Source organism: Rattus norvegicus, chromosome 10 (genome assembly GCF_021556685.1).
Source record: "Rattus norvegicus strain SHRSP/BbbUtx chromosome 10, alternate assembly SHRSP_T2T, whole genome shotgun sequence".
Classification (NCBI taxonomy): Eukaryota; Metazoa; Chordata; class Mammalia; order Rodentia; family Muridae; genus Rattus; species Rattus norvegicus.
In genome coordinates this window covers 89,210,287-89,223,092 of record NC_141543.1, presented here as the reverse complement: position 1 = coordinate 89,223,092, position 12,806 = coordinate 89,210,287, and the positions used below count along the sequence as shown (strand labels likewise).

The 12,806-nt window shown below is 52.0% G+C and overlaps 1 protein-coding gene and 1 non-coding gene across 2 annotated transcripts in view; both read left to right on the top strand.

Annotated features, from left to right (window-relative positions):
- Positions 1 to 72, top strand: Trnac-gca36 (transfer RNA cysteine (anticodon GCA) 36). The gene has a single exon. It is a non-coding gene; the product is annotated as a tRNA-Cys (tRNA).
- Positions 73 to 1,833: 1,761 nt separating this feature from the next.
- Plxdc1 (plexin domain containing 1) overlaps positions 1,834 to 12,806 on the top strand; it is a 59,312-nt gene continuing 48,339 nt past the window's right edge. Inside the window, 2 exon segments of the mRNA NM_001107046.1 lie at positions 1,834 to 2,038; positions 9,511 to 9,689. Of these exon segments, the coding sequence (NP_001100516.1) occupies positions 1,960 to 2,038; positions 9,511 to 9,689 (258 nt within the window). The 5' untranslated portion in view covers positions 1,834 to 1,959.

The window sequence follows — 12,806 nt, the reverse complement described above, 5'->3', positions numbered from 1 at the left end:
GGGGGTATAGCTCAGTGGTAGAGCATTTGACTGCAGATCAAGAGGTCCCCGGTTCAAATCCGGGTGCCCCCTGCTAGGTTTTTACTTTACATTTTTCCTTAATCGGCTTTCTTACGTCCCACATATATTATGGAAATATTTCCCTCGCTAACTCCCAAACAGTCAGAGAGCGCGGACAGTGGTAAGGAACAAAGAATGTTAAGGCAGTGCCTCTCCGAATGTGATTAGCCCCAACACTTGAACCCCTGCTAGAAAAGATTCCTAGCCTCATCTCTGACCCAGTGAACTATTCTGGGTTGGGGCTAGAAATGTGCGTTCTGAGAAGTGTTTCCCGTGCATTCTGGAGGGTTACGTTTAGGAATTTACCCAAGTCGTTTGCTTCTAATATTTCCAAGTTGTCGCTTTTGCCTGAACCCTAGTAAAAGACTTTATAAAGTGGAGCACGGGCATCGAGACCACGCAGGACGACACCAGAATTGAGGCCGGAGGTCCATCTTGGGACACTATAGACGCCCTCCGCGGCGCCTGCGCGGGAAATCTCTCAACTCTAGTAGATTAAACGCCAGCCCCGTGGCTTATCACGTGTCCGCTGGGTGGCGGTAGGAGGCCACAGCTGGAAGGGACAGTTTCTTAGCTCCCTCAGAGGCTGTCCTGGGAGAATTCAGGCTAGGAATTAGAAATTCAATGGTAAGGAATTAGAAATTCAATGGCCGGCTGGGTTTGGTGGTTTTACCACTGTAATCTCTTCAATAGGCTGAAACGGGAATAGTGATCATGAGTTCGAGACCAACCTGGTCCACGGCGTTACTCCTTGTCTGGAAAAATAACAACATTTCCCTTCAATTGCAGGTCTCAAAGTATTACATGATATTACATTAAGGTCTTGGGAAACCACCCTTAGGCTTTTGGACACAGAGGAGCGTGAGACTGGGATTCTGAAAGATGACAGAATCTTTTGACCTCAGTGCCAGGCCACCCACCTACTCAAACCCACACCCTACTTCTGCCCCCAACTGCACCCTTCTTCCCGGGATTCGCCCCAAGAAGCAGCCTATGCACCCTTTCTTTCCGCACTCTCCAGGTCACGGGCACCGAGGAAGCCAAGAGCCCCTCAGCCCTCTCCACTCTGTAGGCCCCAGTTCTTTGCCTTCCGACGAAGTAGGTCAGAGGCACCTTGGTGCCTTGACCTGATTCCATGCCGTCTATTAAATCTCCTAAATTGCGGGTATTTTTATTCCATCCTTGAAGAGGAAAAAAAAGGTGCCCTATTCCCAGACTCCGGCAGAGTGTGGTGGCAGTGGGCGCCACTTCTGGCTCTGGGTCTATCTTGGACTGCTCTGGCCTTCCTCGGGAGGGGGCACCCGATCTGCTTCAGAGTGGGAATGTGCCAGACTCCAGCACCTACTTGTCTGCTGGACGGGGTCGGAGGAGAGTCGGTGCTGGGGACCCGGTGTGAGGCAGTCAAGTGGGGGGGGGAGATGCAATTCGTGCCTCTCTTGGGGCAGAAGCTGGGGGGCTCGGCTGCGTGAGATTCCTAGTGCATGTCTGTGTGCGCGCTTGTGTACAACACCAGGAAACCACAGAAGTTCAAGGACCAGCTCAGAAAGTCGCGTGCTGTGGGGATGGGTGGTGGGAGCCAACGGCCCAAGTAGGGGCGCATCCTGGGGTCCTCCACCTCAGCCTTTTCCTTAGGTTTCTGGGACAGCCGGGTTCTCTCGGTGACCAGAGATGTCCCGGCGCGGTCCTGGGTCCTGTGGGGTGCGGCGCGGAGCTCCGGGAGGCGGGGACCCCGGCGTCGCGCCCCGCCCTCTGGGTCCTCCCGCCCGCGCTCCCCAAGGCCGCAACGCCGCGCAGCGCTCGCGGTGCCCGCTTCGCTCCGGCTCCCCATTCTCCCAGCCCCGGGTCGCCTCTTCTACAGCCGCTGCCGCTGCGCCGACCCGGAGGTCGTCCGCGCCCACCATGCGGGCTCAGCTCTGGTTGCTGCAGCTGCTGCTACTCTGCGGGACCGCGCGCGCGCTCAGTCCCGCAACACCCGCAGGTAGGACGCGCGTCCAGGGCAGGTGCAGACCCGCCAGGGGTACCCGGGTGCTATCTGCGGGACGCCGGGGATAGGGAACAGGGACCCTACTTTGCCTGTGTGCGCCCAGAGGGTGCGCACTTCCTACTTCTGTCGGAAGGACATGAAGGGATCCAGCCTGGGACCCGCGATCATTCCAGAAAGGCGTTCGCTTTTCTGTGCTCTTCCCTGCTGCCTCTCTCAGCTGCTCTAGGTGGGGTCCCAGTTGGGCTTGGAACTGCGTGGGAGCCGCCGGAGGATGGGAGACATCCTGGCACCAGCGTGGCCGTCTAACTTGCTTCCCCTACCTATTGCGTACTGGTGGAGAGGCAGGGAACCCAGGAAAAAGCAGTTTGCTACTCCCCGATCCCCCTGGGTCAAGGGTCCCCTCCTCCCTCCTGCTTGGTTCTGCTTGGCTCTCAGTTGCACTGGCTGCGCATGGAGACAGGGGAGTGAGGGTGGAGGAGGAGCTCCCATTCCGCACACTCTTAGACCAGTTTCTCAAGCCATTTCCTCCTCTTGGAGATCCTTTCAGGGATCTACTTTGAATCCCTCATGTTATCAAGAAAGGCCGTTTTTAAATATATCATTTAGGTTCTGCACCAGGCTTTCTCGGGGAGGGAGAGCTGGGAGTAAGGGTGGATTTTGTTGTTGTTGTTGTTGTTGTTGTTGTTGTTGTTGTTGTTTTTATTTCTAGCTCCTTAAAAGAGAATTGAATGTCCCACACTTGATCAGGGAAGAGATAGTTCATGGGGCGCTGTTGTTGGCTGTTGTGTCAGCGGCGTGCCCAACTGTGTTCTTGACTTTGATGGTCACAGTATGTAGTCCAAATGAATCTGGGTTGGGATGAGGTATACGGTGGACGATGTTGGTGGTAACCGCAGGGGGGCAGAGGACAGAGAAGTCTAGAGACTAGTATGGAACTCTCAGTGTTCAGGGAGTGCCCAACAGAAGCTAGCTGGACACTTGGCTTTTAGTTCTGCTGTCTCACTTGCTGTGTGACCTTGGGCAAGTTACTTGCCTTCTCTGGGCTTGGTTTTTGATTTATAAAAAGAGGTTATTGACAAAATCTTTGACTGTTGAAAGTGGAATTACAAAAGATTTTTTTTCCCCTTAAGACATTCTTTCCTTCTCAAACATGTACAGGCAACTGATAATTCATTTTAAAATTGTAACTAGGAAGGGACTGAGTGGGTTAATTCCTGGTTCTTTTCAGCCTTAGCGTGGTATATTTCCTGAACTCAGATATAGCTGGGTTGGTGAGGGGTTTGGGCCATGGAGAGGGCTGAGGAAGGGGGTTGGCTACGTCAGGGGGCCCATGCATCACTTGTGTAAATTCAGACTACTGGGTCTTCTTTGCTTTTAGATTTATCTAGAAGATGCAGGGCATCTGCAGCAAGCGAAATTGAGGTTAGACCCTGGGAAGCTATAAAAAGCCATCAGGGCAACTGTTGACTCATCCCAGGTTGGGCTGAGGTTTGGTGGTGAGGTTTTGTAGAGGCCATCTAAGGATGTGTGGAAGTGGGGAAGCCTGGGAGGGGTCCTTTCACAGAGACTGGCTGCTTGCTCTGTATGACAGAGGCGCCATGGCCAGTGAAAGCAATATGGGGAGAGGGACCCAAGGAGGCCTAGCCCCACTGGGGCGATGCTGTCCCTATGAGGGCTGGAGGGACTGGTAAGCAGCAAGGTCTCTCCACCCCTACAACCTTGTTCCCACATTCTTACAACGGGAACAGGGGACATCAATGGCCTGAAGAAGGAGTCTATTGAGGAAAGCAGAAGCAGCCAGAAGTCAGGCAGAGGGTAAAATGGCCTCTAGGTCCAGGAGATGGTCACTGAAGGTTTGGTCCCATGGGAACCAGAGGCACCCAAGACACACACAGAAGGGAGGCCATTTTGAAGGCCACAAGGAGTTCCAACAGCTTCCTCTTTTCCAAGCCAAGGCTGCCTGCCTGTAGTTTAAGGGCTGAACAGATATCTTATAATCCAACCACCCTTAACCTGCTCTCAGTTTCCTCCTTGCCCACCAGGAACCACCCAATAAACCAATACACTGTAGCTAAAATTCAGATTCCTCACAATGGCTTCTGGGATTGCTACTGCTCTGTCAGCTGCAGTGTTCCCCTCCTCAGAGAGATCTACTCTGCAGGGAGGGCCTGGGACCAACCCATACTCTGTCCTGATTCACTGTGCTGTGTCTATGGGAAGAAGACTAGAACGTTTGGGCACAGGAACGTGCCCGCCTGTCTCTGAGAACGCCTCCACACCCCCACACCCGCCCGCCCACACCTTGTGTGGAAATCTGCTCAATAAATGGTGTGTGGAAAAGCTCGGCATGGCGAGCCACACTGAGAAGCAAGGCCACTTGGAGGAAGAAGGATGGGAAGTTCCTGCTACATAGTGAGTTTGAGGCCAGCCTGCTCCATGAGACCCTGCTTAAGCAAAACAAAACTGTTCAACAGTGAGTACACAGGTGCTTCTGACTGAACTCGTGGGGTAACCTTCAGAAAGCAGCACCCCCTCCCCCACCTTCCCCCTCCCCTCCCCTCCCTATCCCCACCTTCCCCCTCCCCTCCCCTTCCCCCCTCCACTCCCAACCCCCACCCCTCCCCCTCCTCTCCCTATCCCCCCTCCCCTCCCTAACCTCCCTCCCCTCCCTATCCCCCCTCCCCCTTCCCCACACCCCTCCCCTGCCCCTCCCCCTCCCCCCACCCTTCTTTCTTTTTTTTTTTTTTTCTTTTTTTTCGGAGCTGGGGACCAAACCCAGGGCCTTGCGCTTGCTAGGCAAGTGCTCTATCACTGAGCTAAATCCTCACCCCCCCTTCTTTCTTGTCCAGTTTTAATCTCCAAGTGGGATTTGTTAAGTCTGGGACAACCTTGTATGACCTTGTATGAAGCAAAGAATAGGACTTTGAGACACAGTGTCATACAGCCCAGGCTGGCTTTGAACTCACCGTGTAACTGAGGATGACCCTGACTTTCTGGTCTTCCTGCCTCTTCTGACAGCACTGAATAATGGGATTACAGCCGTAAGGCTCTCATGTCATGTTTATAGAGCACTGGAGACTTCAACCCAGAGCGCCTGGCATGCTAGGTGACATGCTAGGTGACATGCTGGGTGACATGCTGGGTGACATGCTAGGTGACATGCTAGGTGACATGCTAGGTGAGCACTCTGCCAACTGAGTTACAGCCCCTACCCGCTGCCTGGGAGGTTGGTTTTGCTGGCTGCTTTCGGTAGATGGTTTGTTAGAGAGTCAACCCAGCGAGTGGCAGAACTGTTCTCATGGCATCATCTCTGTCAGAGATGGAGGCTTCCGGAGAATCTGTAAATTGTGGCATTGTGGTTCAAGGTTGGGCCTCCAGCTTGGTGGCAAACCTGCGTTTTCTCAGGACTGTGGTAGGACAGTGAAGGTCTCCAGTAGAGCTGTGCCCCAGGGATTGTCTCTGTCCTAGGAGGCTTGGTGCTGAGTTTCTCCCTTCCCCTGCCAGCCTCCCACTCCCTCCAGTCACTGGTGCCTCCTGAACACTTGTCCTTGCAGTACCCAGAATTCCAGATGCAGAGGCGACCAAGGGCATGATGGTCCAGGACACCAGCTTCGGTGGTGCCCATGGCATCTGGGTGAGGAGTGGTCTTGGCTGAGAAAGCATTGTGAACCTATGATGGCTGGAGAGCATGACTGGGTCCTAGAGGGCTAGGAGGGATGTGAGAGAAAGAGAAAGCAGGAGCCTGGTCTTAAGAGCCTTCAGATCAGCTGCAGGGGTGCTGTGAGAGGGATGCAGGGGTGATGGGTCATGTGGGTCTTCTCCATGGCTTGCTCTAGCTAGAGTGTATGTGCAGCTGGCTCTAGGGCATACAAGGTGAAATGAATACCCAGAGAGAACTTTGGTGGCCAGAACATAGCAGCGGTATGGCTAGGAGGGCTAGCTTGAGTTGGGTCAGGCCCCAGGTGGTTTAACCCAGCTCCTCCCCAGCCCTAGAATACTGCAGCAGGGTGGGGCCAGGTCATGGGATGGAAGCATGATCCTTGAACTCCCCCATATACAGTCCTGGCTGTCCCAAAACTTGCTCTGTAGGCCAGGCTGGCCTTGAACTCACAGAGATCTGCCTCTTGAGTGCTGAGCTTGAGGGCCTGTGCTACTACACTTGACCTTACCGCATGGTGCTCTGTGGTTCTGACCAGACTGGAGCCAGCCAGCCTTAGTTCCAGTCCTGCCTTGGAGTGAGTGGGTAACCCTGAGGCAGGTTATTAGCCTCAGTTTCCCCATTTACAAAATAGATGTAAAGCTGGTGCCCGTCTCCTGGGGTTGATCGACATGGGGATGAAAGACTAGTGCCCACTGAGAGTGGCTGGCAGTCTCTCAGAGCCACTGCCATTAGATGGTATAGCCCTTAGGAGGCTCCCTCCGGAGGGACGGAGTTCAGTCTCTGTTCTGGAGGCCAAGGATGGAATGGAAACAGAGGCAGAATCAGCTCCAAGGGCGTCCAGGGGTGTCTAGGCAATGCCATCGCTGTAAACCTGTTAGGCTGTGACTTTCATTAGCTTTCAAGGCTACGTGCCCAGACATCTGTATGGTCCTGAGCCTATGTGACCAACCGGCTGTACTGCCTCCTGGCACGGACTAGGAGGAAGGGCAGACACACTGAAGCTGGAGGGACACTTCTGGGGATTCCTAGCTCTTAGCCTCCTCTGCTCCTTCTCCATCACCCCGCATCGAAGCCACACCCTACTCCTGGATGGTTTCTTCCCGAGACTTGGATCAGCCCTGTTGTTGGTGTGGTTATGACACAAGGAAGCTGCAGCTTAAAGAGAAAAATTCCCAGGTCCAAGCTTAGGGGTGGTTGGCTGGAACGGGAAGCCCAGATGTTTGTCCTGCCATCCTGTGGGCCTCCTACCTCCTCATCTAACATCCCTCTCCAAGGTCAGTCCAGACTTAGTACTTCCTGCCTGTCTATCATCAGCCTTCCACTTGGCCTGCATGTGTGCCTTTCCAGTCCTAGCTCTTGCCCTGCCCTTGGGGACACATACAGGACGACTTGGGGAGAAGGCCACCCAACCTACAAACAGACCCGACACAAACAGCTGTGGCCTTGCGGATGAGATAGCTTGGGGAAGAAGTCAGAACTGCCCCTCTGCCCATATTCTCCAGGAGCATCTGGTTATGATTAGGGGCAGAGACGTGAGAGGGGGCCCGGCAAGAGTCCAGCTGGTACCAGCAGCCAAGAATGACTTAATTGGATAAAATGTCTAATGACAAATCAGAGTCCTGCACTAGCATCCTGGCTGGGCCTCAGGCCTGGTCCAGCCAAGCCCTGTTTCAATCTCTGTCCTTGCTGCTATCAGAGAGCTATCCCCTAGTGTGGTGTCCTCAATTAAGCAGTGATTGAGCACTTACTGTTTGCCAGGCATTCTGAGGTGAATGGAGAGAAGCCTGAGGAGCACAGGTCTCCCTGAGAGAGGGAGCAGAGTGGCCTCAGGGAGGGGGTCTTGGACAGTGAGAACCACTCGAAGAGCTTTGGTGAGCAAGGTGGATGGAGTCAAAGGTGGAGAGGAGAGGGGTGTCTGACCTAGGAACCAAAATTGATGAAGGTCACAGGCAGGGTGGTCTGCGCCTTTCATGTATCCAGGGCGGGAGTGACAGAATGCCACTGCCTTGGGGACAGAAATTTGGACACAGCTTTGGGAACCTACCTCTCTGAAATGGAGAAGGACGTTTCTAGATCGTTTACAATTAGTTTATCAGCCCCTAGAGAGCTGGATGCTTGGAAGACCTACCTCTGTGCAGCCACTTGCCAATCCTTTGCTTGTGACAGACATTACTAATCGATCATGACACTCTCTGCTGCTAAACACAGATGAGGCTTTGGGATTCCTGTCTAAGAGTGCTTCTGGCTGCCACTAATTAATGGGAGATGGCATGTGAGATGAAAACCTCTCTGCCATCCCAGCTGGTTTCTGAGTCCATGTTACAGAAGGGACCTGAAGGTCAAAGCTTGAAAATAGTGATGCCCCTCAGCAGGACAAGGAACCCTAGCACCCTAGGGGCAGATACAGGCAGATCTCTGCGCTTTAAGGCCAGCCTCATTTACATAGCAAGTTCCAAGTCAGCCGGGGCTAAGTATTGAGATCCTGTTTCAAAACTAACAAACCAAATCAAGTCTGCAAGGGGGAATGATTTGCTTCCAAGAAGTTTCCATAAAAGAGGGATTTTCAGCTGTCAGAGTTGGTGTGGGGGGAGGGAGAGTGGGGTGCAGCTGGGTCTACTAGGTAGAGAGAAAGATGCTGCTAAGTAGCTTCCAGAACAACAATCCAGGCCAGCAAGCCACCAAGTTTAGAATGGGCCAGAGTCTTAAACTGTTTTTTCCAAATCAAGTGCACAGCCAATGGCACATTAAACGATGCTCACCCCAACGAATCATTAAAGAAATTCGAGTCAAACACAGCAAGCACGTAGCACTTCCTGTCCATCGATTAGAATGGCTTTCCCAAGACCCTGGGAAAGAACATAATTAGATGAGTCTATTAGGAAATAGGAAACCTCAGGCACCACTGAGAATAAAAACTGTCCTTTGGGGCTGGCAAGATGGCTCAGTGGTTGAAAGCATTAGCTGGGATTCCAGAGGACCTGCATGGCTGCTCACAACCATTTGTAACTACGGTTCAGGAGACCCGACGTCTTCTTTGGGCTCCACGGACACTATACGCTGGCAAAACTGCCAAATACATTAGACGAAATCATTTAAAACCTACAAAAATGAACTAGTCTAGTGACTTTACATGAAAAACAGTATGGAAGGAAACTGAATTACTTTATGAGCCATTTCTGGCCATATAACCCGAAGAATTTAAAATAGGTCCCCAAAGAGATGCTCGAACCCTCTGTTCCTTTTAGAATCATTCACGGCAACCAGCTCATGGGAACAACCTGCGTCTATTGTCAGATGGACAGAGAAGCAAAATGTGGTATAGCGGGGAATGCCATTCAATCTTTAGAAAGAACGCATCTGATCCTTGAAGACATCGTGCTAAGTGAAATAAGCCAACGACAGCAAGAGATCTATTGTATGATTCCACTAATATGAGATGTGTGGAGTATAGAGATAGAAGTAGAAGAACGTTGTTGGGCATGCTGGTCAGTGGTAGAGCCTGGCACATGGGAAGCTCTGAGTCCCAACCCCAGCACCTTTAACCGCGAGTCTGATTCTGGTTTACCAGACATACCTTGTCCACTATGGACGGCTGAGTGGCTTTAGTATTGCATGTGCATGTTTCTGGGCATGGTAGGAGATTTATGGCTCTCAATCTGTATTGCGAGCCTGCTGTCCCAGTCACCGAGTATCCCCAGAACCAAGGATGGTGTAGTGGTGAGGCCTCTGCAGGACAGGTCTGGACGCCTTCTCCCATTCTTCCTCAGGACCACTCCCCACTCAAGAGCTCTGTTCCTTCTTCCAGGTCACGATGAAAGGCAAGGCTCTGCATGGACTGCCAAGAGGACCAGACAAGGCTGGAATCGGAGGGTCCGAGAGAGCCCTGGGCAGGTGTTAAAGCCAGGCAAGACCCAGCTGAGCCAGGACCTGGGTGGAGACTCCCTGGCCATTGACACACTTCCGGACAACAGGACTAGGGTGGTGGTGAGTGCAGAACCCATATGGAGGGAGAGGGGAGCTGGAGCCTGCCTAGGTCTCAGATAGGAATGTCTAGGATCCCAGAGAAGAGGAGGCAAGCCAGCTCCAGGCTGGATCATAGGATCAAAGCATCTCAGAGTTTCGGAGGCTGCTGGCCTCTGCCAGGACCCGGAGAGGTGAAGTAATCTGTTCCGGGAGACGCAGTGCAGGCTCTGAACTCCACCAGGACTTGGAGAAGGAGCGAAGGTGGTACGGTTTACACCGAAGCTGCCAGCCTAAGCGCCACTCCTCCACATTTCTGCCTCGTTAGACTGTGAGGCCCTCAAGGTTAAGGACAGGGCTGCAGTAAGAGGCATCCTGAGGTGCTTGGAGTGGAGGAGAAACCGTCCAGCTGTCACTGAGGTAGAATTTCCAGGCCTGGGGACCGGAAGCTGTCTGTGGGAGGAGTAACTCTGAAAGCTGAAGGGCCTCTGCAGCCGTGAGTGACTGACGGCTGGAGGCGTCGTGCACCGGTGGCTGAGGAATGTCACATATTGTGTCCACGGCCACAGTTAGCCACTTCCGGCGGCCTGCGTCTGGGATGAGTTTGAGTGAGTGTTGAGTGAGTGTTGGGAAGGGAAGGGTGGAAGCTCAGGATGCACAAAAGCTACAAAATGAGGAGCAGCAATGAGAGGGCGAAGTTCGCAGGGTCGATTTCTTTATTTCCCGTGGAGCTTTCAGAAATGTCCCAGTCCTCAGGCAGTGTTACAGAGGCGGCGGGATGTGGCTGCGTGTGCCTGTGGTCCCAGCCGAGCATAAAACCGAGGCGAGAGGATGGTCAGAGCCCCGGAGCCCAGGGTCAGCATGGGCGGTATCGGTCCATGTTCTAGAATAGCATAGTCCTATAGTTCCGGAAACATAGAAGACTAAACACAGAAGTCCCAGGCTCCCCCCACCCCACCCCTCCTCAGCCTTTCCCACAGCAGGATACCTCTGGTTTGTTGTTTCCCGATTATTCTGTCCCATTAGCTCCTTCAAGCGAGCTTTGCCGGTTCAGTTGGTTTTGAGGCAGGCTTATCACTATATAGCTTTGGCTGGCCTTGAACTTGCTATGTAGACCAGGCTGTCTTGACCTCAAAGAGATCTGTCTGACTGGTCTGCCTCCTAAGTGCTGAGCCTGAAGGTGTGGGCCACGAGACCCAACACTGAGTGGGCTTCAGACATTATCGGCTTCTTGTCTGTCATGACAGAGGACTCGACTCTGACGTTCTCCCCAGAACTTTCTTCTCCATCTTTCTCAACTCATGTGCCTTTCCTTATAGCACCATCAGGTGATCCAAGCAGGGTACTGCCTTGTTGCTTATATTATTATTATTATTTTAATTTATTCATTTCTGGGTTTGCATGGGGATACATATGCTGAAGTGTTTGTGTGTGTGTGTATGAGAGAGAGAGAGAATGTGTGTGTGTGTGTGTGTCTGTGTGTGTGTGTGTGTGTGTGTTTGTGTGTGTGTAGGTCAGAGGAGAAGTCAGTTCTGTCCTTCTACCATGAGTCCCAGGGATCAAACTCGGATCATTAGGCCTTTTGGGAAATGCCCTTAACCACTGTCTCTCCATCCCTGTTTCTTGTATTTGTTTTTTTCTGGGACCTTTGCCTTCTCCCTGGTCCTGCCTGCTCAGTTCTCTGTGCTAATCCCAGGAACGCCTTCTTTTTTTTTTTTTTTTTTTTTTTCTTTTTTTGGTTCTTTTTTTCGGAGCTGGGGACTGAACCCAGGGCCTTGCGCTTCCTAGGTAAGCGCTCTACCACTGAGCTAAATCCCCAGCCCCCCCCCTTTTTTTTTATTTTTTTATTATTTTTTTTTTTTTTGGTTCTTTTTTTCGGAGCTGGGGACCGAACCCAGGGCCTTGTGCTTCCTAGGTAAGCACTCTACCACTGAGCTAAATCCCCAGCCCCCCCTTTTTTTTTTAAAAGATTTATTTTATTTATTATATATAAGTACACAGTAGCTGTCTCCAGATACACCAGAAGGGGGCATCAGATCTCTTTACAGATGGTTGTGAGCCACCATGTGGTTGCTGGGAATTGAACTCATGACCTCTGGAAGAGCAGTCAGGTGCTCTTAACCGCTGAGCCATCTCTCCAGCCCAGGAATGCCTTCTTTTACGCCGTCCTTTACTGTCAAGTGTAATTTTCAGTGTGGCCAAACTTGTCATCAAGGGAGCTTATCATCATGGGAACTTGGCATTTATTAAACCTGGATTTGATCCCCAGAACTGCATAAACTGGGTGTGGTGGTGCACACCTGAAATCCCAGCCCTTTACAGAGACAAGTAGGAGGACCAGAAGTTCAAGGCTATCCTTGACCACGTAGTAAGTCCAAGGCCAGCCTGGGCTACATAAGATCCTGTTTTCGATGCCCAATATCAAAGAAAAATAAAAATGTGCCCCAACTTGGTGGCCTGCTCCCCTGCTCCACAGTTGGCAGCTTGTACTCCCTCCTCCTTTGTCTCTCGAGTGTTGGAGCCCTGGTCCCTTTCCCCTGCATCTTTCCCTTTCCTGGTTGGTTCTGTGGCAGTTAAGTTTCCTGACAGTGGTCACCTCTCAGGAAAGACTCTCCTGAGGACATGCACGTCTGAAAATTCGTTTGTTTTGCTCTCCCTTTTGATTGATGGCTTCACCAAATGTAGACTTATAACTTAAAAATAATTTTCCTTTTAAAGCTTGAAGGCGTCTCACCATCTTCTAATGTCACCGTGGAGGGCTCTGCTCTTACCTCAGAGCGAGGAGCTTCACATCTATAATCCCAGCACTCGGGAGACTGAGCAGGAACAGGGCCAAGAATTCAAGGCCAGCCTGGGGTACCTAATGAGCCCCACAGCTCAACACATACATACACCCCTGCTTCCCACCCCCAAAGAAATTTGGTGTTGGGGTTGGGTATTTAGCTCAGCGGTAGAGCGCTTGCCTAGCCAGCACAAGGCCCTGGGTTCGGTCCCCAGCTCCAGAAAAAAAGAAAAAAGAAAAAAAAAAAAAGAAATTTGGTGCAACGTAGAGTACAGTGGCTCATGCCTGGACTACTAGTACGTGGCCTACATAGCAAGTTCTGTCTCAAAAGAGAAAAATGAAATTTAATGTCACCCTAA